Below are 26,221 nucleotides of genomic sequence, written 5' to 3' on the forward strand. Positions count from 1 at the left end.
GATGTTTTTTAACCTTGATTTACACAGTGAAGGTTGGTTTCACATGCTTCACAATCATACAGTAACAAACAGTCTCCTTGGGGGAAATGTGCCCCACAAAAACAGTGCTATACCTGGAGCAGAATAAGTCACCTTAGAAATACTCTCTGAAGGAAACTGGAAGGATCTGACAGAAAACTGAGGGAATGTAACAGTGTGGAGTCGCAGACATGGGGGGAAAAGTACAGAGTAAGTCTCAGAGATCATGTATATGTTCATTTCCGTCTCTATTGCACAAGGGAATAAACATGGAACAAACGACCATGGTATTCCTGTCTAAGGGCCTTTGATGAAGTTGAGTGAGTTGGGCAATCCTTTAGAGAGTGTGGACTCCAGTACATTCAAGGGTGATTAATTCTAGCAGCAAAGCTGAGCTTGGTGAGGGTCCATGACAGTTGGTTAAAAAACCATTTGACAAACAAGGACACACAGTCAGTGTTATTGATGTGCAGGAACTAACATATGGTCTGGCCAACTGTAAGACACAACAACAGCAGCAGCAGTTCACAGTTCACCTCTAAATACAAAAAATACAAATTTTGTCTTTTCTAGACTATTTTGGTGGAGTGTTGGAGAAGGTCTGTGGAATACCTTGAGTAACATGGTCATGATTTCATGATGAAGAGACATTGCTGTTAAGTTTTTTCCAAATTATTTTTTTGGTCTTTGAGGCACAACAAGCGAAGTGTCATCTAGTTCCATAGTAATTGAGAGAAAGTAGTCATCTCTACGACCGACATCTCCATCACTTGGCAACTCACACCTAAACAGTCTAGAATGATGATTAACACTACAGGTAATAAAACATTTGGTTGGTGAACTGTCCATTTAAGTTTCATTGATTGTGAAGCAGCTCCTTTTTTCTTAGAGCTGTGTTCCTAAATTATAACAGGAAGGAGAGGGTTGCAAGTTGCATTAGCTGTCTTTATTTCATATGTCCATTATAAATTAAATGAATATACAATATTACAAAAACAAAATAACATTATGTCTTCTGGGTGACAAAGTACATAAAAACCCTTACTATGCAGACAATAAACGATAGAAAATTTGAATGTGTGAGGAAACGAAGGGTTGGAAAGCCCACACTGACATGGGGAAAGCAAGCCAATGCCACACAAACAGGACTGGGACTGGGAAGGAAATCTGGGATCCTCTTTCTGTGAAACAACAGTGCTAACCACTGAGCCACTATGTTGCCAAGTGAAAGCCAGAGAATGCCAGCTAGATAGTAAAACTCAGCAAAAAGCCTTCCACACCATGTGGGGTGATCCTCCTCCCCCTTCGGCGAGTCCATTGCCTGCCTGTCGGGCCGTAGTGCCACAACTCTGAGCTCAGCAAATGTTTTTGTCTCCATCTTGCTTTCTGTCATCCACTTCTCACCCCCTCCTAACCCTGTCTCCCTAGCTCCCTCTCTCTATCTCCCTGCCTCATCTCTCTGTCTCCTTCCTTTCCCCACTCTATATATCTCCATCCGCACACTGTTCACTGTAAATGCTGTGCCAGCAGAGTGATGCCGGGGAAATGGCGCCATCCTCATTGAGAGAGAGCTAGCAGACGGAGTGGGGGTGGTGCTGGAGGGGGTGTTTCAGTGACAGGCCCTGAAACCCAGCCATCAGACAACACACTGCAGCAATCACACAGCTCCAGTAGATGGGATACACAGCTAAAGCTCCACATCCAGAAAAGGATCAGTAAAAAAAATGATAGGATATAGACTCTTGATCCCCTTCAAACTCCAAAAACATTATTCTTTTTTTTTTTTTTTTTTTTTGGATAAAACAAAGTGGTCAGAATAGGCTGGGAGTGTGAGACAGTGCAAGCCATGAAGACAGGTGGAGGAAGAGGGAGGAGGGGGGTTGGTACACAAGCATGCTGGCCAGGCAAGCAGACAGGCCATGGTTCATTTGAGGACCGTAGCTGCTCCTTTCCATCATTCGACTGTTCATTAATACCAGCTGTTCCTATGGGTCTCCCCGCAACTAAGCCTTGCTGCCCCTGCAAAATCTATCAATATCCCAGCAAAACAAAAACACTGCCTATTCCAGAGTTCTGCTAAAAAAACTGACCAGCATGCCACAGGGCGTGTTTACAAAAACAACTGTCTCTGAGATGCTGGATAATAGTGTGCATGTGGCGTGTGCATATGGTATTGACAGTTTGGATGCTTCTGGTGAGGTAGTTAAATTGGTGGTGACTATAAAAGAGGTTAGAATAACATGGATGACTTAACACAGGCTCTCAAAGAGTAGCTCATGCCAGCCCACATAGTGCTCAGCTCAGTGCGGGTAAAGGGTTCATTTTCTCAAAATTAACCTTGTCAAACTCCTGTTCTGCCTGGGGGAGATTTGTATTACTATTGCAATTTTTCAATCAGAGATTGGGGAGAGTGTGAAATTTTAACATGCTTGTTCACTCTCTCCCTCCCCCCGTTTTTCACTCTCATAGTCCATTTAGAATTTTAAGCAGATTTCACCCATTCTTATAATAGGATTCTCCACTTCCTGAGTGTAGTATGTTTGTAAGTGTATACAGCAAGCGAGTGTCTTCCCTGTATCAACTCAAGCTCTGCGCACTCCACTCTGCTACTCCAGCAGAAGATTCTGCTGGGTCAAAATTAATTACAGAAGCTGTTAAGCACACACCAGCTGTTGTAAACAAATGCAAATACATTTTCATTTCAAACAAGCCCCCTTGTATCGCGGCACACAAAATACTGTAAATCTTCTGTGTGTTTACTAACAACTTGGGCCATCATCAAGCTGTGCTGGTGCTCCTACAGAGAAATTACTCTTATTCATGTACACCCAATTGCTGAAAATCATGATCACCACTCTTTTAATTAAGGTTTTTTTCCACTGCAGTATATTTGTGGTTTTGCTCCTGCTGCCATCCCTCTTTTAGTCTTTACTTCATCATACTTCAATAACTCCAATGCTTTTTGGGCACTTTCTTTGACTGGATCTGTTCAGATTTTTTTGTTTGGGGAACAGCAGGACCATGACACTGAGAAATGACAATCAAAGCTCATATGAACAGATCTATATAAACAGTATTAGGGCTGCACCTGGTGATTACTTTCATTATCAATTAATATGATGATTACTTTTTTAATGTTGATAAAATGCCAAAAAAAGTTTGCTTTGTTTGACCAACTGTTCAAAATCCAAAGATATTCAGTGTACTATAATGTTGACAAAATAAAAGCATCAAATCTTCACACTTAAAAAGGAGGAGATGGCCTATTTGCTAAAAAAACATATTCCATGGATGCTCTTATTTACGGAGTTGTTCATGATCTTAAAGTGGTAATGTGGAAACAACACTGACGCTACAAAAAAGATGTGTTGGATTTTATTTCATTTTCTATCAGTGCTTAAACTGTTGATAGCTGTTTCCAGTATTCCAGTACGAAGAGCAAGGGAAACAAATCAGGTTAGCCAAGAAATATGATTTGGAACTGAATTTTCCAATTATTCCAACATCACATGAATGCAGCACAAATTCCTAATCTGTTGCCTAATGTTTACGTCAGTGAAGATTAATTTGTTTATCTGCCCAGTGATTGGCGTCTTCCTTGGCCCATGCTACACCCTTCCTCCAACTTTCATGAAATTGGGCCAGTAGTTTTTCATAATCCTGCTGACAAACAGACAAACCACACAGAAAACATAACCTCCTTGGCAAAGGCAACTAAGTCTTAACTCTAATGTAACCAGCAGAGAGTACACACAAAGCTTGTGGGCAACATCACCTCTTTATTGGATCTATATTTGGATCCCCACTAGCTTCCATAAATTGATTGCTAGTCATCTAGTCATCTATCAGCTAGTCTATCAATATATCCAGATATTTTATGCTCATCCACTAACTTTACTAATTTGAGATATTTTCCAAAGAAATAGTTAAATCATTTACTTGACATACATCCTAACCCCAGTATTTTGGTATATTAGGTATTGACACCATCCATGTTGATGAGTCACAACTTGGATCAGATTGAAAAACATCTGCCAGACAAATCAACTTCTCATGTATTATGGACATTTTTTTGGAAACCAATCAATATTCAGGTCAAGATGGAGACCTTTTTTTCATCTGAAGCTTGAACCAAAGTCCACATATATAACACTTCACATTAGAACTGGCCTATAACAGCCAACATGAATAGGGTTACTGTGTGGAAGGTGCAATGTCAGTACTCATAAAACTTTATCGTTATCACATCCCTTCAAACTTATCTTGGGTAAATTCCAAGCTGGTCTTATTTTTTTTCCTTCTGCACAGTAACCCCATCCAGTCTTTAGTTATTTCCACCCAGCTAACTGAAGTATTTAAAGTTCCTGTTGTTTAAGTAACATCTCTCTCAAGTCAAAGAAGAAAATTGTCAGCGATGGTGCCAATCTCATGTGCAATGTTGTCAAATGTGAAACATTCCAAAAGTTGTCCTAGTATGTATGGAACCGGCAGAGATAGCAAGGTAGCCTGGCAACCTAGCCATCTCATCCAAGTCCCTGATTCCATCGCTTGTGAAGCTAAATCGGGTGTGATAGCTCAACAACCTAGGGCCATACACAATATGGTAGGCATGAAAGAGGTTTCTCATCCAAATAAAATATTACAAAGTTAAAGAAGCCCAGTATGTGGTTACAGTAGAAGACTGACAGTTTTTATATAGCACATGAAAAGGAAGGAGGAGATTGCTGCCAGTCCATCACTCAAAGAGAGTTTGGACTCTTGTTCTTTCTCTGGAGTGATTCAACCACTAAGAGCAAATGTCACACTGACTATGACAAGGTGCACAGTAGACAACTGTTCTCCAAATGGCGCAGCAGGGCATCCACGCTGACAAGTAGTCTTAACTGTTTGTCGTTACTTTTTATTCCAAAGACAGATGACAGACATTGGACTATGATGGAATTATTGCATCCCTGAAGATCAAGCCTCCATGTCTTGCACAGCCATCTGATAGTTTAACTTTGGTTCATAACTGAGTGTTTCTGGCTAGGCCACTGATGCTGAAATGGCAAAATTCGCACCATCTGGGAACTGACTGTATAGTTTAAAGGTTAGGCTAAAGAAATGTATGGTTTTTAAACTCTACGGGACTAAAAACGAAAAATTGGAAGCATGACCCCTGAATTACCAATCCAGATGACTCAATCAACATTTTTTTTTTCAAAATGAGAGTTTAATTTGTGGAGGGGAAATAGAGGAGATTAAAAAAATGACATCAAAGGTAATAAAACGATTATATCTTTTTCAACCAAACCTGAAGTAGTGCATCAATCTGGCAAAGATCAAAGGGTAATAGCGGCCACAGACTATTTCACCACTGTTACCTTACAGTCATATTTCATTCTCACCATGTGTTTAATACCTTTCCACTCCCCCAATGGTCCCTCTGACTGGTTATCTGTGCTGTTTTGAAAGAGGCCAACCAAACTGTTAGAAAGGCCACCCTCCCTCAGCCGTCCAGCAAGCCTGCCCTGCCAATCGGCCATCCTGTTTCCAGACAGCACAGTCATTTCCCAGCCCAGTGGAGCAGCACTCCCTGACCTCTGCCTCGACCTCCGCCTCAACAACCCGAGCTTCAGCACCAGCTCCAGCCCAGAGAGCAGGCTAAGGCCACCTCTACTTATTTATGAGCCATTTCACACAGTGCTGCTCCCATTAGAGACCCAGCCTTGGCCCACCTTACACGGCACTCTCCTTGCACTTAACACATAGAGAACACTGGCAGGGCCAGGGGGACATGGGCGGTGGGTGATGACAGTGGGCGGGTTGAGGTGACCATTAGACCCATTGCATACAACATAGGTATTGTCACACAACTAGCTCAAGGTTACATCAACAATCAACAAACATATTGCTGGTTATCAAACATTTCCTGCAAACAGCTGCTAGGAGAGCATTCCCTCCATGTAGCACAATATTTTACTATTGTATTGCAATTTTGAAATATGTGATGAATAGCTATTCGACTATCCTCAAGGAAATGATCACCCACTGATCTAATTTAACGATGCACAAGAACTGACAGGTTATACTTATTGGACCATAATTGGACATTTCATTATTTCTCATTCATTTCCGTTGTTGCTGAACTGTTACTCTTCTCATGAAACAGAGAGACTCAAGGAAGGGAAAGAAAAAAGTTGCATCTCTACAGCAGAAGATTTGACTGATGGACTGATTCACAAAAGCATACCAGACGTTAATAAGAAACCCTGTTTATGCATGACTGGAAACAAGATTAGTCTGAGCTGGTAACATTCAAACACTGCAGGAAGCCGTTGAATATTAGCTTGTTTACTTTGCATGACAATAGAGGTGACAACGTTGACTGAAAGATTTAGAAGCTATTTATAGAAAAAGAGAGATGAAGACCCACACCCACCTGTGATCGTGACAAAGGCATAGCCCTCCTCGCCCAATAGTGGATTGATCAGACCACAGCTGTAGGTGCTATTGGGCTCCAGCACGACCGTCAGCACGCTCGTCATAGTGAACAGCCCTTCCTCATTGGCCACCAATGAAGTGGTGATATTGTCTGTCAGGTTGCGTCCGCCCCCATCCTGCCATATCACGCCAGCTTCAGGATAACCGCCGTAGGCCACACAAGTCAGGGCAACTTCATCACCTGGTCTCAGGTTTGATTCAGACTCCAAAGTCACAACGGGCTTAGAGTAGGGTGCTGAAAAAAAAGCAAGAGTAAACAGAAGAGATGATGAGGGGAGGGGTTGGAGGAGGAAGGAAATAAAGGTATAGTGTGGGCAAGGGCGGGTGAGGATAGAGAGAGGATAAGGGAGCAGCAGACACATACTGAATTTAGTGAGATTCTCTGCAGTGAAAGTCACCCTGGGAACTGTTTGACATGATTCCCATTAAATTCTTAATTATATTTAGGGAGCTTAGCATAACACAGTGCTTAAGATCCCACAGACGCAGACAGCATCTGTGGCACATCCTGATGCTGCATCCCTACACTCTTAACGCCACTCTCTCTAGAGACCTAAAGCACTGAGCCAAACACCTCTGCCTCCCATTGCAAGCTGGGAGGCAGAGGTGAGAAGGCCTAGGATAGAACTGGCAGGCTACTAAATTTGGGAAGACTCAGCCTATAGCATGGAAAAGAGCGTAGAGGGGTGGAGGTGAGGGGTGATTCGTCCGCCAAGGCTGAAATCATGCTTCTCCAATCCCTTGAGCTAAAACATGAGCATAGAGGTGGCGGAGAAATAGGCTGCTGTATTCCCAGAACCAATCATTGCACAGCAAACAATGGGGAGGAGCTGAAGGCGAGATGAAATAAGTTTGCCTGAGCTGCTTTTTGAAAAGTGGACTCTCAACACAAAGAGAGATTTAGCGTGGTACACACTAACTTCCCCAGCTGTCCGTTTGACTGACAGGCAGATTTCCATCGAGAGCTCCTTTCATTTTCTTCCAGCACAGCATGAAGGAAGTCTACAATGTTAACTGTAAACGTTGGCTAAAAATAGAACATCTATAAATCCAATGAATAAAACGGAACCAATTTGTCACTGTTGGAGGCATTGTTTTCCCTCTCCCCAGCCAGGAGGGGAAAGAATTTTATTCATTAACACCACCTAATGCACATCCATCCTTGGAGAATACAGGAACAATCTCACAACAGATATAGAAATGGGAGAAGGAAGGAAAGGCACACAGTATCATTATAAATAAATAAAAGGCTCTCAGCTGTGAAGGCGGGCGATGTAGTCACACAGCAGAGAAGATGTTAGTGATGGCTGATTGACCGTAACAACAGCTAATAATCAAAGTCAGCAGATATTGACCATGACAGACCACAATCAGCGTTTATTGACCAAAAACACTGCTCAGCAGCCCCGAGGAAACTGTTTATCACCTGCTTACGTCTTGAGAGAAGAAATTATCATAAATCACCTGCTCCATAGGTAATTGTGTAATACATTTTATTGCATGCTATTAGTGTATGTGTGTATAAGTGCTGAGGTCAAGTCACTTTCAATACAATCAATTCAAATTGTAAAGAAAAACTACAACGCAAACATTAGCCATCATTAGAATTAGTTTTTACTGTAAGACTTTAAGACAATATACCTGTATGTGTGTGTGTGTGTGTGTGTGTGTGTGTGTGTGTGTGTGGCTCTCGAGGAGCTTCTGAAGATCAGAGTAGACCAATGCTTGGGCTTGCAGATAAATTACAGACAGCCATTATAAACTGGGGATGTGGAGCTTTAAAGATATTCTGGCTGCACCAGACAGGAAAACCCTGTGGAAAAATAACATTATGTTGCATCATGGGAAATGTAGGCTGTTTTCAGGCTTTAAACCCCTGCTATACTAAAAGTCAAGACATCTAGGCTTAAATGTAAACATAATTTTTTATGTAAATGTTTATAAAAACATTTTCAAATCCACCAACTTTATGAAAGTGCTATACTAAATAGCTTTAGTAATTCATAATAAAAGGGAATTACTATTACATTTAGGGCCCTAACTAATTATTTATTTTACCCTCGAATCATGTCGCAATAATTTCTTCTTTGTTATTGATATTATTATTCATCTATAAAAAGTCAGGAATTTTGGTAAAATGGAAATGTCATTGCATTGTACCATAAAATGACTTATATACAATTATAAAAGACAATTTAATTGAATATTAATTATAAATGGGAAGTCAGTCTTTAAGTTTATTCAGCCGGAACAATACAAATTAACATTATTATTATTATTATTATAACATAGGAAAAAGCAATGCAACAGATGTAATGTACTTTATAGAATAAGTCTAGCTGAGGCTGCTTTGCAGTCTGTCCCTGGTGTGTGCGGTGTGTTTTTGTACAAGTGTGTGTCTGCTTTCTGCGTGCCCATGATCATAAGTGTCCATGTCCACGTTCATCTGTTTCTACACATGTCATGGACCTCACAGCTTGACTCACCGGCCACCTGCAGCAGCAAGGCAGCACTCCCGTAGTCCTGCACCCTGACGAAGCAGGTGTAGCTGCCTTCATCAGCTACCACCACCCTGCTCAGCAGGAGTGAAGCGTTGCCCAGGCCCAGCTGGGCGGGGAACAGGCTGGTACGGTTGGCGAAGCTCTCGCCCTGGTCCGCCAGCTGGTCGCGTCCCCCAGAGTACCCGTGCACACTGCGTTTGGTGTCTGTCAGCTGCCAGAAGACGCTCAGATCAGACAAGTTAAAGGGGTTGGCGTGGCTGAAGGAGCAGTTGAGTGTGGCATCCCTGCCATGCAGCGCCACCACTGGCTGCTCTGGGACTTGCACTTCCATCACAGCTAGAGAGGAGAAAAGAAGAGATGGGACATATGTTTAAAATCAATTAAAAAGATTTTTAAAAAATCAACAACAAAAATTGTGTTTTATCTACTTAGAGAGGGGTGTGTTGGTATATGTTGTCAAATGTGAGGTATGCTCTCACAGAAAATATGTTTTATTTAAAAAAAAAAAATCAGATTTTTTTGCTACTTTTACTCAATTGACTGATACTAGACATAGACTAAAATTTATTTAGCTATTTATTTTATTTTTATTCATTTAAATTGTCAGCAATTGTCTGGTTCTGTACATACAGTACTGATGTTTATTTAGACATTTATTGTGTATTTAATTAAATGGTCAGCAATTGACCAATACTGAACATACTGTAGTAATGTTTATTTAGCTGTTTTTTCTTCTTAGTGTTCATTTCTAGAACTAACTGACAATGTAATGCCTTGTAAGTGTAAGTTAAAATATGTATAATGACGTACTTTGTCCTAACAAAGTTGCCTTATGAGTACCTTTGTATAATCATATTTGTAAAAAAATCAGTAAACAATCCACACTGAAAAGGCCTATTTTCATTCCAGCTCAAATATTCAGTGTGTTGGCTGGCATTTTGGTAATGGGTGAATTTTCCCCCACTAAAATCGTAACACCTCCTATCTAATCCCATATCAGTCGGTCTCTACTTGCAATCATTTTGACTCTGCAGTCTTCACTGTGTCAGTCTTCTACCACAACCTATTTTTCACCTTGGTAGTCTGAGAGAGATAATAAACAGCATTAGTAAATACTATTTGGCCCAGGTCTAGTATAAACATACAGTATTTACTGAATCACAGCATTAATTCAGTGTGCTGTGTTCAAATGTGACAGACTGACACCTACTCAAAATTTGAATGTCTTTGAAAAAAATCAATGCAGTATTTTTGAAATATATGCTGTGACTGCTTCAGAAACATCCACTTTGTTTGTGTGGCATGGTAGCACGGAGCGGGTGAGGCGGGATGAAGGCGAGAGGGAAGAAGAGGAGGGATCTGGAAGTAAGCGTTAGGACTTTGTTTGTGTTCCTATAGGCTTTGCCTCCTGGCGATGGCTCAGTGCACTGAGACTCAGCGATGGAAGCAACAACATCTGTATAGCTTTAGTGAAATCGTTAGTTAAATCTTTAAAAAATCTTTTTTTTGAGGGGAGGGGTTGTAACTGCAGAAAAACTCTTCAGTGTGTGCTTTAGTGGGAATGAAAAGTGACTCCACTTCTCACCAAACGCTTCTACTCAAAGGCAGCTGATTTTTCTGTTCATCTGTGCGTAAGCATGTGTGTGTGCCTGCTTGTGTGTATTGTTTGTCTAGACTGGGCCAAGAGCAAAGAGTACACTGCATAATCATTCTGGATTAGTAGCCATCTCAGGCAGTCCAGAGTACATCCATAGTATTCTCAAGAGTCAGCATTCTCCATTGATCCCTGTCTGCTCTTATACAACTCTGAGACACTCATCAGCATCACAGGGGAGGAAAAAAAAAAAAGCCAGTCGGCCCCTGGAGCAATACACTCTACTTTATGCTCAGCCTCTCTAATTGTTATAATCACAGCAGCATTTTAGCCTCCTCACCCCTTTTTGAGCTCTGTCTATCACACAGCCAACATCAATGTTGAATCACTTTGCTGTGAAGGAGATTTGACTGCTGCGGAGGTGCAATAATTACTTCCCCTATTAACAACAAACAAGTCTTTCATCTGAGAGAGTTCATATATGGATGGGTATTGCTAAGTCAAGGCAGACCTATTTTCAATCACATTCAGCCATTCCCAGCTAGGTAGCCTCTCCACATCACACCCCAAGCAAACCTGCTCGACTGTAGGAACAGTGCCCCCTACTGACTGAGCTCACAAGTGCAGAGATGTGAGACAGAAAGATGCACATATTGCTGCCTAAATATCCCATCTTAACCTGGGGGCCCAAACCATGCTGTTTTAATTTAAAATAATAATTATGATATAAAAAAGTGATGGACATTGTTTTTAAAACATATTTTTCCCTCTTCGAATACCGCATCACATAAACTAGAAATATTGTGGAAATAATCATGGGTATTGCCTCATTTTGAATCAACAATTTTGACCTAGAGCAAATCAAAGCCTCCGTACCAACCAAGTGCCAGCCCCACAACAATTCTCTGACCCCCATGGTGACAACAGCAGAGGGTTTTTTCCTTTACTGTGATTACAAAAGCTCCTCTGGTGCTGCGGGGCTTTTTCTATTGCCCGTATTGTGCCCATATTCACTCAGCTGGGCTACAGCACAGCAAACAATAGAGAAGAGTTATCAGGGCAAAGCATGGCAGGAGCAGGCGGTATTGTGCAGCCATCAATAGGGATAACCGAGCAAATTTCTGGAGTGTGTATTTACGCTGTCTTTGGAGGTGGCCCAACCTTTGCGGTAATGAATAGGTCGCTGGTGTTTTTTGTAGGAGTGGAGGGTCAGTGACAGCCTTCTTTGAGATGTGCACGTTGAAGGAGGAGAGAGAGCAATTAAATCACTCCCCGAGCAGCCTGGGATGACTCACACCACTGAGTTCATACAGGAAGGGGGAAGGGAAAGAGGAAACGGAGAGAAAGAGAGGCCGGCGTCAAGCTCACACTTAAAGATAATATCTGGAAACAAGCCAAGGAAGAGGCAGTGGTGGAGCCTCACACACTAATCCCTCAACACAGACCAAAGCCATGTCAGAGAGGAGAGAGATAGAAACTCCCCTTTCTCATCCCACATCTCTCCTTTTTCACTCGCTGCTTTTTTAACCGGTGACCTACCACTCGCTCCAAGGCCCTGAGAGAACGCAGCTCTACACAGGGACCTTGTGTAGGGACACCGACCTACGCTTGGAAAGAGAATTCAAGGGGAGCATTTTGCATTGCATGGAGGGGAGGGGATTGGACAGCAGAGGAGAGGAGAGGAGGGCAAGCTAGGCCGGCTGACGTCATGGAAAGCGCACATCTGATGTCCTATTCGTCAGAGGTGAAATACCACGAGCCAAAGCGAATCACTGCACACTTGGCTGTGTTTTGATCTGCTGCTGTTTACACCAAACAGCGTGCTCTGTATGCTAGCCGACCGTTTGATCGTCTCTCCCCAGGTCTTCTCTCGACATGAAAAACACGCCTTCTCTAAAGAGACAAGTGTAAGCAGTCGAGGTTAAAGATTACAACACAAGTGCTCTTTGGTAAGGGGGGCCGGGCTGCACCTTGTAGTCAGGCCCGCGGTGTCTTCTCAGGGTAAGTGGGGATCTCGCCTCTCCCTTCTCCCTCTCGATAAAGAGATGCTCAGAAGCCATAGAGGGCAGGCTGGGAGACGTCAGGCTGCGGGGATTTACACACTGCACTTTGTGTTTATGGGCCTCAGCTCTGTTTGAGTGCCTGCGAGACAGAGACGGGCACTTTCACAGCCGACATGAAATAAACTCATTACAGCCTTTGCGAGCGCTGGCAACGGGCCCTGCTTAGCAGCGAGGCACAGGGCTGGCTAGAAAAGGCTGCAAGTGATCTTCACACTGCTCTCCACTCTACTTTCAAGACTACCCACCACCTTGTCACTATCAACACCTCCTTCCATCATGCTCTCCCCAGGTGTGTGAGGCATGGGTGCTGCTGGATTTGCTCCTGCCATGTTGTTTGTATAGTGAACTGATGCTTGCTAGGCACACGAGGTGAGCATGGAGGCTGAGTGTGAGACAGAGACAGCGTGGGATGCAAGCAGACAGCAAATAGGAGGATCACAGCTTTTATAGGGAGGGTGCTTGCAGGGTGACGCGCGAGGCTGTTTGGTAAATAAAATCCAGTGATGTCTCACATCACCCTGGCATATACAGAGATGTGAGTGCACAGGCATGCAGCCACACGAACTTAATACAACATGTGCATGAAATCAGATAACTGGAGAATATTACCCTTCACCCATTGACCTGGTTCTGTAGATAGGCAGTCATTTGACTGATTTGATGTTTACACTTTAAATAAAATCATGGTTGTTTTCACAATCAAACTTCAATCTATTTTGAATAGATAATATCAAAAGCTGTAGTTGCCTATGGATTTTCTGTATATTACTGTAGTGACAGCATTACTGTAAAGGATTTCAATGTTAGCGTGAACTGAAAAGCTATACATGAAGTAAGTCAATCCCCTTTAAAAGGCACCCTTAAACACTAGCTTTTAATAGACATTTTTAATGACAGAAACTATAATAATAGCAACAATATTAATGGTTACATGTCATTTAAATGTGCTAGTTCCAGAGCACTGGTAGTGCTGCATGGCTTACTAGGACATGAATGGGACAAATTAAAATTCTGCCAGTCTGTCAGTTCACTGGTGAACACACATAGTATGTTGAATTTTATATCATGCCTTTTTTCTTTTACAGACTTTTTAAAAACTCTGAATTATTCACGTTTTCAGTGACTGGGGCTTACATAAACTTTCAATGAAAACATCACAAACAACAAGTTGGAATAACATCACTTTACATGTATTACACTGTATTTGTGTGTATACATAGTGAAACAATATATTTTTGTCAACCTTGTTGACCTGTTCTATAGTAATAATTTGAGTGACTATTATTTAAAATATTAGTTGATATGTATGGGCACCAGTGTAAATTTTCATGTATTTTGGTTTCATGCAGAATTATATTGTTAAAGACAGGCCTATAGCTTAGTTAACGCACGCCGGTTAAGACAAAGGTACTAAGTAAACAAAGAGAATCTGCAAAAAAAATATGGTATAACTGACAAGAAGGCATTCATCTTAAAGCTGAATTTAAAATCACCAAGTAACTAACCAAAATAATGCAGATGTATAGCCACAATGCACAGGATTACAGTATGTGAACTGGAAACTCCATCCTGCCACTCACTCACTCACTCACTCACTCACTCACTCACTCACTCACAAATGTGCGCTGCACACAGGAAAGTGTATTGCACAGCAGAATATGCGGAGAGCTTCATCTTATTTACTCAACGAATCTTTTTAACTTTGTATCCTGCAGCCCCAAAAGTGAGTCAACAAATGGCTGACCTCGGCATGTGCGAGCACACACTGTTTCAGACAAACACACACGAGTACACAGAGCTAGGGATGATATTCGAGAAGCGGCACCAAATAATCACTTTTTTTTTTCTCACATTTTCTCACAGAGCAGCATGAACACACTAACAACCCTAATACACACAGAGATTGAACACAATTTATATAAAAATAAATTAATATGATGAGCCAAGGGGCAACTATTGACCGAGATGGAGATTGTACATTTAGCAGGATTTGGGCAGTCATATGACTACTTGGAACATACTGAGGACACAAATGGACAGCAGAGAAGTGGATTATGTTGCCAGAGTTTTTATGGTCATTTGCTGTTTTTTTTTCCAAAAAACTGGTCACATTTGGAACCCGTTAACTGACATGAAATCAAACTCTCTATGACCACATTTCGAGGCTGACAATGCACAAATTAAAGCGATTCAACAGAGAGGACTTGAGAGAAAGTGTGTGCCTTTCTCCGAGGCTGAAATCATTCTTTTGATCATCCTTAATTTATATCCTTAGACACGAACCCAGCCGGAGCCACGACATGCTCCGGCGGTAGTGAGTTGTATCAAACTGTTGATCACTGCAAAATTCTATCAGCTTATCCCTTCTGGGAAAAATATACTCGGCATTCCAAAAAACTAATCATGCTCATGCCAGAAATGATCAGTTCTGTATGAGTGTGAGTCGGATTTTTAAATGATGGTTATTTCATTTCTGCTGTTGTGTATTGACTTAACAACTAGAAAGGAATAGTTTTGCACCTTGTGTAGAAGCAGTAATCAGTGATTACTATTGGGAAACAGGTAAAAGTACAAGTATTGATCATTGGCTTTAATCATTAAGCAGTATGAGTGGTATCAGTATCAATAAACTCCAAATAACATCCAGTTGTACACACACACAGCCACACACACAATTTCATGCAGAAACAGACACCCACAGGCCAGAGAACGCATTGATATTCCACACCTGTATGACTCCTGACAGCTCCACGGCAACACACTGTCTGAGGAATTGGACACGAGGTACTCTGACACTACAATGGAGACGCTGATACAAAGCCGCTCTGGAGCAGAGAGGTTCCCATCAGCATGACCAGCAACAGTCAAATACACAAAAACACACACATGTACACAGTGCTAGTACACAAGTGTCCAGGACGGGACGGGGCGGGACAGCGCACGCACACGCGTGCATGCGCGCTTATTGATATTCTCCCGGACAAACAACACTGCTGTCAGTAAGTATGTAATAGGGTTAGGCAATATCTACCAAATTGGCATATGATGATATCTACAGTGAAACATCATGATGGACAGTGATATTGTCACCACAAACCACTCAAATCACCTGAAATGAGTGCATTACAAAGACTGTAAAAAGTAACAAGTGCGTTCTTGTTTGAATTATTTTGAATGAATTCTCTTCTACTTTAGAATCATTGATGTGATGTGATGTGCACCATTAAATTAATCAGAATTGTTATTTCTAAACAGTTAATAAATGCCACCGCAAACACATGCTCAGGTGTAGGTGTGGATGGGGGCGGGGCTTTTAAATCATGATGCTGGGCTCAGCATCATGATTTCGATGATCACTGATTCGATGTCAGCCACCGCAATGGATGATGGTATTGTCCATTAGCCCAACCCTAATACGTAGCATGAATTAAGCCTAACATGGGTAGCATTAATCCTAATCGTCCCTTAATGATGACGAAGCTGCTGAAAGGGCAAAGTTTAAATCGGTGTACTCACTTTACTAATAACTATTGAATCTTTTAATGTCTTTTCATGTCTGTATTTTTTGCACCAAATTATGGAAAGTAGCATCAATAAGTATCGATATCAAGAAGCAGCATCAGTTTATATCAGTATCAATAAAATCTTAATGATACCCATCCCTACTTCCAGCTCAATAAGTAATACAAGTTAAACTACAACCCCACAATGATTAGCACCTATCAGCCTCTCCTCATAAAAGGAAGAAATGGTGACTGTTCAATAACAGACAGTCAACAGAGCTATTTACCCAATCAGTGGAGCCATTTGTTAAATACAATGAGCACACATGTTTAAAGGGTATGTCTAAAACCCTGCTGAAACCTATGACATTGGAGGAAGTATTAATATGATTTCACACATAAGGAAAATCAAGCACGAGCAGTGGAGGGGGCAATATTGACACAGCAAAGTAAACAGGTGCAATGCTAACAGACTGCAATGACATTTAGTCGGGCAAGAAGACAAGCAGCAGAAATATGCTTTTACAACACTGCCCCCCTCTGTTGTTGGAAGTAACTGTAGCTCAACACATTTTCACTCTGGACATTTTGCACCACCTGAACATCAAACGATTTTTGCTCAAAGGATCTGTGAGCCCTTTCATACCGATTATTCTTATGATATAACCAATCCCTGTAAAAAGTCTGAGGGGGAAAGCTAGCTTTTGATTTCATGCTGTCAGGAACAGATGTAGACGTCCATAATACTCCCATTCGGAAAAAAAAAAGAAAAATTAGCATCTGGAAAACATTAAGAGAGCGATGGGAGTGTGTGTCTAGTAAGCATGATTTGGTCTGAAATTAGAAAGCGAGTATGTGTCTTGAGCAGTGGTTTTCGACTGGCCCCCTCAGTGAAAGAGGCACAATATGGATGAGATTAAGTGAGACTTAAAGCCTTCTGCGGTGTAAAGGGGTCACTTTCAACATTAAGCTCTGAACATAATCTCTTCCTTTCCCATTTTTGCTCCAGCAACTCATCATGGAGTGTGAGTGCCCTCACTCAGGGAGAGATACAGGTGATGGCAGATAGGGTAGACAAGGACTCTGACTTGCTTATTTTCAGCAATGTCATAAATCAAGATTGTGTTATTTTCTCCTTTTTTTGCTCTGTTTGTTGCCTCCTATCTCTGCTGTCTCTGCCTTGTTTCCTTCATAGATGTATGCCATCTCATATCCCGTCAATAACCTGTTAATGGACTCCGGCAGTCAGATAATGGTGCCGGCTGGAGAACAGTGGGAAGGTAAGGATGAGCTTCTGGCTTACGAGCCTGAGAGACTGAGAGGCTTTGATGAGCGGAGGCTGGTTATGGAAAAGAGAGGAGCAGAGTGGTGCACAAGGTAGCAGGAGGGTCACGGGGTCAGTTCTGACTTGAGTGCAGCTAATTTCTCATAATGGCAGGCTATACACACTATAGCCATCATTACAGAGGAGCCAGGAAGAGCTGATGAGAAAGACAAAGAGGATTTTTTTTTCCAGAGGCCTCTGATGAGGCAGGTGTTTTCCATCTGCTGTCTTATGAAATTATTTTTTTAGCTCTTTCACAGGTTCATATCCTTTGCTGATTCATGGTTTCATGCAGCAGAAGTGTTGCGAGGTTAAACACGGGTCAGTTTGTCGCCAGCTGTGCGTTGTCTCGATGACAGAGCCCCTTTGCCTGACATCACCAGCCGCCACATCACCAACGCAACACCCTGGAGGTGAGTGTCTCCCTGTGTCAGCTGCTGTGTTGCTTTCTCAGCAAGTCAGTAGCTGTGATGCTTTCCAAGCACAGATCAGCATCCGTTCAACCCATTCATCACAGCCCACTAGGCACACAACAGACCCACATATGGCTCCGGGCCCCTCTTCCCCTCCAGATCTGCAATCGCGGCATATTAACCGTATCAATTTTTTAACAATCCCACAAGGCAGCATTTTTAGGACTTGTTGAAATAATCATGAGGTGCTTGTTGGGTAATGCACTCTGTTTCAATGAGCGCACTGTGAGAAAAGAAGAGCAGGGAAACGGTGAGACTGAGGCAAGCCAACAGAGACTGGTCATTATGTATGCATTGCGGCGAAACCAATCTTTGTTGAGCCTGTCCTCGATTGTTTTTAAAAGGATACTTCACTGGACGCAATCAAATTAGCAAGAACATCACTGATATGGGGTAATAACCCTAAATTGAATTTGTGCACAGGCTAAAGTGTCCCCTCTCTGCAGAATCAATTGCTGTGAAGAGAAAAGGAGGACAGGAAGAGGGCATTCATAGTTAGCAGACCTTTAAAAAGTACACCAGAGATGCAGGCATGAGCGGGCTATTTTCACGCTCCGGAGCTCTGCCATAATGTGTGCCTGCCGACTACTATGCTAGATGCAATCTATCCAATTATGCTAATTAATTTGAATTACCTTACAGCTCCCATCATTGAGAGTGAAATCGGGTCAGCTTTCCATTTCTGCATTTGCATGAATACAATTCGCTTTCATTGTTTGGGTGCTAAGAGCTGCACACGGAGAGAGCTCTGGCAGCCTAGTGGCTGTGCTAACTGAACAGAGAGTATGACAACAACAAGCAATTAGCTAGACAGCCTCCTGTTAGCTCTGCCACTGGCTGACACTGCTGTGTGCTGTGCAGGAGTCAGCCAAGGATGTTACTGTACTCAGCTACTGTTGTGGCTCACTCATTACTGTACATATAAATGGACATTTTATGCATTTTGCTGCCATTAATAACCACAATTTGTTATAATGAGTGTGGTAAAAATAAACCTCAGCAACCAGTGGGGTCAAAGGTCAAAGCCTGACTGGGTTAGTGTGCCAGGTTTATCCCACTTCTGCTTCCTTAATAGTGCATTTAAGCACAAAAACATCAACTCCTTACAGCCAAGCATCTTGACTGCTGCGGTGACACAACAGCTGTGCAGTGCTATATGAGTAACATCAGGGAAAGGTTTCCCAGAGAATGATCCATCATCTGACTACTGAGTCAGGATACAGCTGGGAGCTACAGCGACAATGTTACTGCGTCGGGATGACAGTGTTGTCATGCGCTGTCCTTGTGGCTTTTTTTTTTCTTCCACAAATTCTGTTCCCACCATAGGAAGTGTGCTGGCAGAGACCACAAAGTGTAATCGTGTTCTACTGATATGGGCACTTGCAGGAGTTATCGAGCAATGACACAGCTGAATACAAGGAAGATTACAGCCAGTAATCCCAATGAGGGACCTGGGAGACCTAGGAGACCCCGAATGATATTGACACAGACATGCGCACAAATACACACACGCACACACACACACACACACACAGCTGCTCATATAATTACACAAGTCTGTAGGGTTTCTGTTTGGGTGGCCAACAGAAGCAAAACATGGCTGTTTATAAATCAAAGGCAACAAAATTGACCTTTAATTAGTTTCCCAGATAATTACTGTTGTCCTATACTGGCTGAAAAAAATAAAAAAGCCTGTGCATTAATTTGTCAGCCCACAATGTTATCAAGTACATGGCACTGCACTCAATATGAAAAATTATGTCAGATTTAATTTGTCTCTGCTGCTCTCAAATGTACCTGAAGCAACTACAGTTACTTATATTACAATAAATTAGATAAGCTGCTCAATGCATGCATTGTTTTAGTATCATCATATATGTGCAGACTATAGAATCAAACTAGACTCCAACTAATTCACTTAGTGCTCCAGTTAGCAGAGAGAAACTGAATCATTGTGTGAGCTACAATAGCCCATTACCCGTGAGTTAAAGAGCTCCATCAGTCCCAGACACCTCCTCATCCTCTTCCCTCCCAGTGAGAGGAGCGAGTTAGGCAGTGGATGCCACACAGCCAGTAATGAGCAGGCCGCAGGCCCATTTGTGCTAGGAGAGAATAGGTCCCTAATGAACCACTGAAGACACTTAGGTCCACTGAGTCAAGATTGAAATGTGCCACTGATGGCCGATAGGAGGTTGTGTCAGCTCAACCAGAGAGAAGAAAAAGGCGAAAAATAGCTCTTTTTAAATGATGGTGTTTTTAAAAAGTTCTTTGTGAACTTTGTGGGTTTGCCAAAGTATGCAGAGTCCATTTTTGGCATGCAGAACAAACCTTTCAGGGCCGACTTCCTCCTTCATCTTCAGGCTATACATTAATATAAAGCACTAACATCCACTCTGAGATTTTAATTTACATTATGTGTCAGCAACACACCGACTGGGAAAAGGGAGGTGTTAAAATATATGCACTGTTGATCCCTCTTCTGACATGCCCAATTCCCTTCTTTTATTCACAGTGTCTTGAGACATTATCAAGCCCGCGCAGGCTATTTGTCTCTTTTTTATGATGACACAAGTTTTTCTTCCAGCACCATTTCTACAGAAGTAAAACTTTTGAGTATGTGAGTTATGAATCCTCAGTTGCAACATCAACCACAACCCTGCTTCCCTGCGTTATAAATATAAGAGGATGACTTCCACACCGCACTCCCTGAGTCACAGCTAAAAAAACTGCACTTGTAGCACTTTTCATCGCGGGGCCTCACCCTAGCCCCGAGCTCTATTCCTCACCTGTCTAGAAAAAGGTCAAAGCTATTCTGTTTTACAGGCTGAATTATTAGAAAAACATAAAAAAAAACACCCTCCCATATCAAAGAGTTGTAACCCTGTATAAACTTAACTTAAAAAAGAAAAATGTCTTTTTACTCCCCGAGGCAGGGCGTCTGTATAAATAAGAAGATGTTCTTTGTCAACTTGTCTGAATGGATGAGATTTTAAACACGGAGGGTTTATAACTTTCAAACTATCGGCACATTATTTTTGGGAGTAGCCTCAACTGAACTGTTGTTTTGCCAGTAAAGCCTTTGAAGGGGGAGACTAACAGGCCCTGCAGGGCGTATTGTTAAACAGGCAGTGGCATTTCCCACTGTGGTGACTCTGATCTAATGGCAGGGCATGGGCGAGGGGAGACACGAACCCATAGCTTGGATGGCCAGCATTGTGGGCAGCAGGAGGGACAGCATGGTCTTCCAGGGTGGGTTGGAACCGCAGGTCAACTTCTTCAGACACAGAGCTGCAGGGGGAGAAAGCACAGACATGTGAGGAGGAGGAAGATTATGAAACAAAACACAATAGCAAAACAATGTGGTGGTTGATTAAAAGGTGAGAGAAACAACGGGAGTGTCAACCACATCTGCGTTTCATGAACTACAGGCTTTTCGAAAGTCCAAATTTTTTTTGTGACTAATCTGAAATGATGTCTGAAGGTGACTTTTTCCATCTTTTCTTTGGCCTGCTCAGGGCTTTTCTCTTTCAGAGGGAGGAGAGCTGTGATGACAAATGGGGACTTCCAAAGTTGACAGGAAACAGCCAAGTCATTCTTTCTGCTTTCCAGAGGGAAAACACTACTTTAAAAGTGAGTAGAGACAGACAAAACTATCCTCTCCCGTCTACTCTCACTCTACCACACATGAAAGATTTATGAGGTATTATTCTCGGAGAGATTGGTAGAGGTCACTTTCTGTATCTGTGTTTGTTGAGACAAAACTACTTGATTTGTATTTTAGATAAAACTAGATACTTTTTTGTTTTGTTGTTGTTTCAGTTATTTTCCTACAGTCACCTATTATAAATAACTGGGTAAAACAACAGTACAAGAGCAAAGCTAAAAAGCAAAAATGGTGCAGGTTCACAGTGTTTTCTTGTTGCATGTCTGCTGCTAAGAAGCTGATTGGTAGATTTTGGAGTTCATTGCAAGTATCAAGTTGATTTCCAGGTTTAACTGAAGTGAATGGAAGTGAGAGCTACCTGAGGGAGGACGAAAACATTCAGCAATCTAAACACTGTTACTGAACACTTAACAGCTGTTTGGACAATAGAAAGAGTATATTCTGTCAACTATAGCATAAATATTCAGCATAAATATTGCTGAAAATTGGTTAAAAACAAAAACAGAAGAAGAAAAAAACAAAAAGACAAAGACAAAAAGAGAGAAAGGAAGAGAAAAGTTTTATAATTAAAAACATTCAGCATTTGAAGCAAATGGGATATTTCTACTTCATTAAAAAAACATTGAATATTCTTTTCTGGATATCTGTTTTGTGTTGGAGTGTGTGAGACATGTCCTGAAGCAGAAAAGGATATCAGCAACTATCTACCAACAGACATAATCTATTTGGTTTGCTGTCATAAACTGACATAAACTTTAGCATGACATCATTTCTTAGCACGGAGATCACACGGTTCTGCTTCCTTTCTGTTTTTTTTTACACTCACAGTGAGCTATCCATGTGTTCCTGTCCGTCCACACTCTCAGTTCCTCTAGAAATACTCAGGAGGAAGATGTCTGTGCTCTGACAGAATGAATATTAATGTTGATAAAAGTGCCTCTTTTTGCATTTTGTTCTTCAGAATTATTAAAGTAGTGTTGTTTTCAGCCTATTTATCACAGTGTCCAGCATCCATGGGCCAGATTTGAGATGTCGTGCTCGAAGTGTCTTTTTTGATACTACCACTGGGAGTCACCATTTCAAATCCTTTACATACAAATGGTAAAAGTTAAGTAAAGCTAAAGAAACTGTATATTTATGGCTGCCATTCAAGATGAACAGCCCATGTCCAACAATTCACATACAGCTCACACTGCTGGTAGATGCTGGTTTCTCAGTGTAAGAGAGAAAATAAATCCACTTTCTATTAAATAATTGAGCTCCTTTTACCAGCCATCAACAGAGTCCACACAGCTTTGTTTTGGCTGCATGAATGCAATAACATATACTGTATATTTTAAAATGTGTGAAAATGTTTTGATACTTTTTAGATCTTTAAAAAGCACTTGAAACAGTAAATCTCTTCTCCCTTTCCATGACTGTTGGCAAACCACATAATGGTGTGTAATGGCCACCACCATTGTCTGGAGTGTAGCTGAAAGAGTCACAGTAATGTTCATCTATTTTAACTTTGTGATCACACAGTGCTGTCACTAACACATTTTATTCAGTTTCTGTTGTTAAAACAACGGCACTTAAGACCATTGATAGTGTTAAATGTAGGCAACAGAAACAACAGAGAGAGAAAATATCAGTATAAATACTGTCATTTACAATCAGTAAATACTGTGTGTCTAACAATACTACAAATGATAGCTTCTAAATGTTACACAAGCTTTGTTTTCTTTTAAACATTTATCCATTTTAATGCTCAAAACAGTGAGACATCACATTTTTTAATTCTTACTCATCATTTACAGTGTTTCCAGTACAGTGTGTCACCACTTTGATGATAGACTCTGAACATCAAGGTGTGGTTGCTTGCTGCTGTAATGCCCCACCAATCAACAAAAGTGAAACCTTATGGTTGAGCAGCTAGCTGTTTACACAAATCCACAATAACAAGCTCAGAAAACTTTGTTTTTATATGATTTGGAAAGAAATACAATAGAATTAGAGACTGCAGCTGACACATGAGTTCTGTTCTTTTGGTAAATTACTTCAATATTGCTAAGAGCTGGAGCTCCACATCAGGCTGGACCAAACATTTTCCATGAGGCTCCATTTATGGCTTCAGCAGAGAGGATGTGGGCAGGATTGCAGCTTCATCACTAACTTTCCATAACAGCACGCTCACCATTTGTTCTCTGGACTTTCAGAAGGCATTAGTCTGCCAGAGACTCTAGAGAGACGCCAGTAACACTGTCTGAATCTCCCAAGATATTGACCCTCAGAGGCAGGGAATATGGGTTATTCACTGCACCAGACATTTAAAAATGGAAATAAATATTCAGTGAGAAAAAGACCAGACACATAACCATCCTCTCCAAAAGGGCATAGCCTGAACTGCAATATGCCAGCACACCAAACCACAGTCTGACTCCGTCTGTGTTGTCCAGACACCAGGAAGCCATCAAAGAGTTTTTTACTGAATGACTCAAGTGCTTTACCGACCCCATGCCAGCATGTTAATGCGTTTTTCTTCCTTTTGGTTTACGATTCAACTTTTAAAGATTCAGTTCGAATGTCAGAGATCAAAACAAGCTGACTACACTTGCAGGTCGCAACCTGAAGAATATAATGATACAATTAACTTTAACCATAAAAGGTTTTATTTAAAAAAAAAAAAAAAGCTATGTTATTCCTCATTCTTCACTATATCACACCAAAGGTATCAAAACTATTGCTGGCTCTTTATTCTGATTTCAATGTTGTTCATGAAATTAACTAATAATGGTGCTCTCTAAATTGGAGACCATTAAAATGAAAAAGAAACCATCGCTTGAAGACTGTTCGACAGTCTGAATGTCTTGAATTTCCTTTGGTGATTGGTCGGCAGCTTTTGAGCCATAATCACCAGTGTATTTCATTTTGACACCACGCTAAGGATTATTAAGCTTCTTACTGAGGTCAAAGGAAAGAGAAATGATTCTTGAAGTATCACAGAACATTAAGATTTACTACTTCACCATGGTCATTGTACCATTACAGTATTCTTTTGAGAAATCTGTGACAAGTCATTCTGAAACAGTTTGTCTTTTCACTGACACTTCTGTTCTCGAGTCCACTTCTCTCCTGGATGACAAGGCCAGTCTTAAACGCTTTTATTATAATGAATCTGACTGACCCTCTGAGCTCAAATATCTGATTGGCATATGGCTGCCACCATTGCCAAGCTCCTTAACCCATTGGGAACCATTCAACCCTTGACAATAGGGACGTTTCCAACCTGGAAGACACCGTCATGGGGGGAAAGCGAGCCTTTCAAATCCATATGGCAGCAGTGGTGTCCAACTTTAATTAGTGCTTTAATTGATCAAATTATACATTAGCTCATCAAACTGAAGACGAAGAGCTCCATAAACTTATAGCGAGCTTTATGGCTCAGATGTTGTATGAAAGTTTTACTCATAAACTTTCTTAATAACTACTGAAAGTAAAATGCATTCACACTAAGCCATGCAGTAATATCATGCAGCAATCCAATCATAGGCAAGAGAACCGTTATTAGGTATATTTTTATCTCACTAATTAGAAACTGAGGCAGAACTGTTATATGCTCAATGTGTCTTTTCAAGACCATTACATTACATTACATTACATGTCATTTAGCAGACGCTTTTGTCCAAAGCGACTTACAATAAGTGACCAGGACCAGGATAAGAATATGATCAGTGAGCAATAAGACAGATACTTCAACACTCATTTAGTGTGACCTTTGCCTTAAGGCAGCTTGACATACTGTATACAGTATAAGCGTGATATATGGAGATTAAGATTCAGTTTTGGACACACACTGAAACTGTAAAAGGTGAATATGTCCTCTGCATTTAACCTATTCCTTACACACCTGTGAACACACCATGCTAGGAGCCATGGTGTGTTGGGTGCCTTGCTCAATGGCACTTCAGTGCATATCAGTCCTGGGATTCAAACCAGTGACCCTTCTGTTACAAGCCTGATTCTCTAACCTTTATAACCAGAGATGTGGACTTGAGTCATTGTGACTTGGAAGTCAGTTGACTCACGCCACTGTTTTGATGAATTGCAACTTGACTTGACAGCAAATGAATGACTTGAGACTTGACTTGGACCTGGAAGTTAAAAACTGGTGACTTGACTGGAGACATGATGACTTGAATTACTTGTCTGTGTTTATTTTATGTTTTCAGTTTAAATATTAAAAATCAAAATCTGTGTCTGTGAGGGCTGATGTTTGCTAACGTTAGCCAGGTACAGTTTGTTGTCTCACAACTCCGTGGCTAGCTATTGTTAGCCTGATAACGACTTATATCACTTGTCAACACAATCAAAAGAATCAAATGTTGGCATTGTAATGTTACATTTCTGCAAACCGTGGATAAGTAGCATTGAAAAGTTGTGTTTTATGTTGTGACTTTGGCACTTGACTTGCCTTAATTAAGCGCTTGACTTTTCCCCAAGACAAAATGACTTGGGACTTACTTCTGACTTTGACCAAATGACTTGAATCACATGTTAGTGAAATAATACTATGAACTGCCAAACTGCAACCACATCACTGGCACAAAAAAAAAGCA

The 26,221-nt window shown here is 41.3% G+C and overlaps 1 protein-coding gene across 1 annotated transcript in view; it reads right to left on the reverse strand.

The window, feature by feature from the left end:
* Positions 1-26,221, reverse strand: part of cd276 (CD276 molecule) — a 77,489-nt gene that overhangs the window by 50,202 nt on the left and 1,066 nt on the right. The window contains exons 2-4 of the mRNA XM_059346009.1: positions 21,152-21,247; positions 8,988-9,338; positions 6,440-6,736 (exon numbers count right to left, since the gene is read on the reverse strand). Coding sequence (XP_059201992.1) covers positions 6,440-6,736; positions 8,988-9,338; positions 21,152-21,197 — 694 coding nt within the window. The 5' untranslated portion in view covers positions 21,198-21,247. The remainder of the gene's footprint in view (positions 1-6,439; positions 6,737-8,987; positions 9,339-21,151; positions 21,248-26,221) is intronic.

Source organism: Centropristis striata, chromosome 2, assembly GCF_030273125.1.
Source record: "Centropristis striata isolate RG_2023a ecotype Rhode Island chromosome 2, C.striata_1.0, whole genome shotgun sequence".
In the NCBI taxonomy this organism is placed as follows: domain Eukaryota; kingdom Metazoa; phylum Chordata; class Actinopteri; order Perciformes; family Serranidae; genus Centropristis; species Centropristis striata.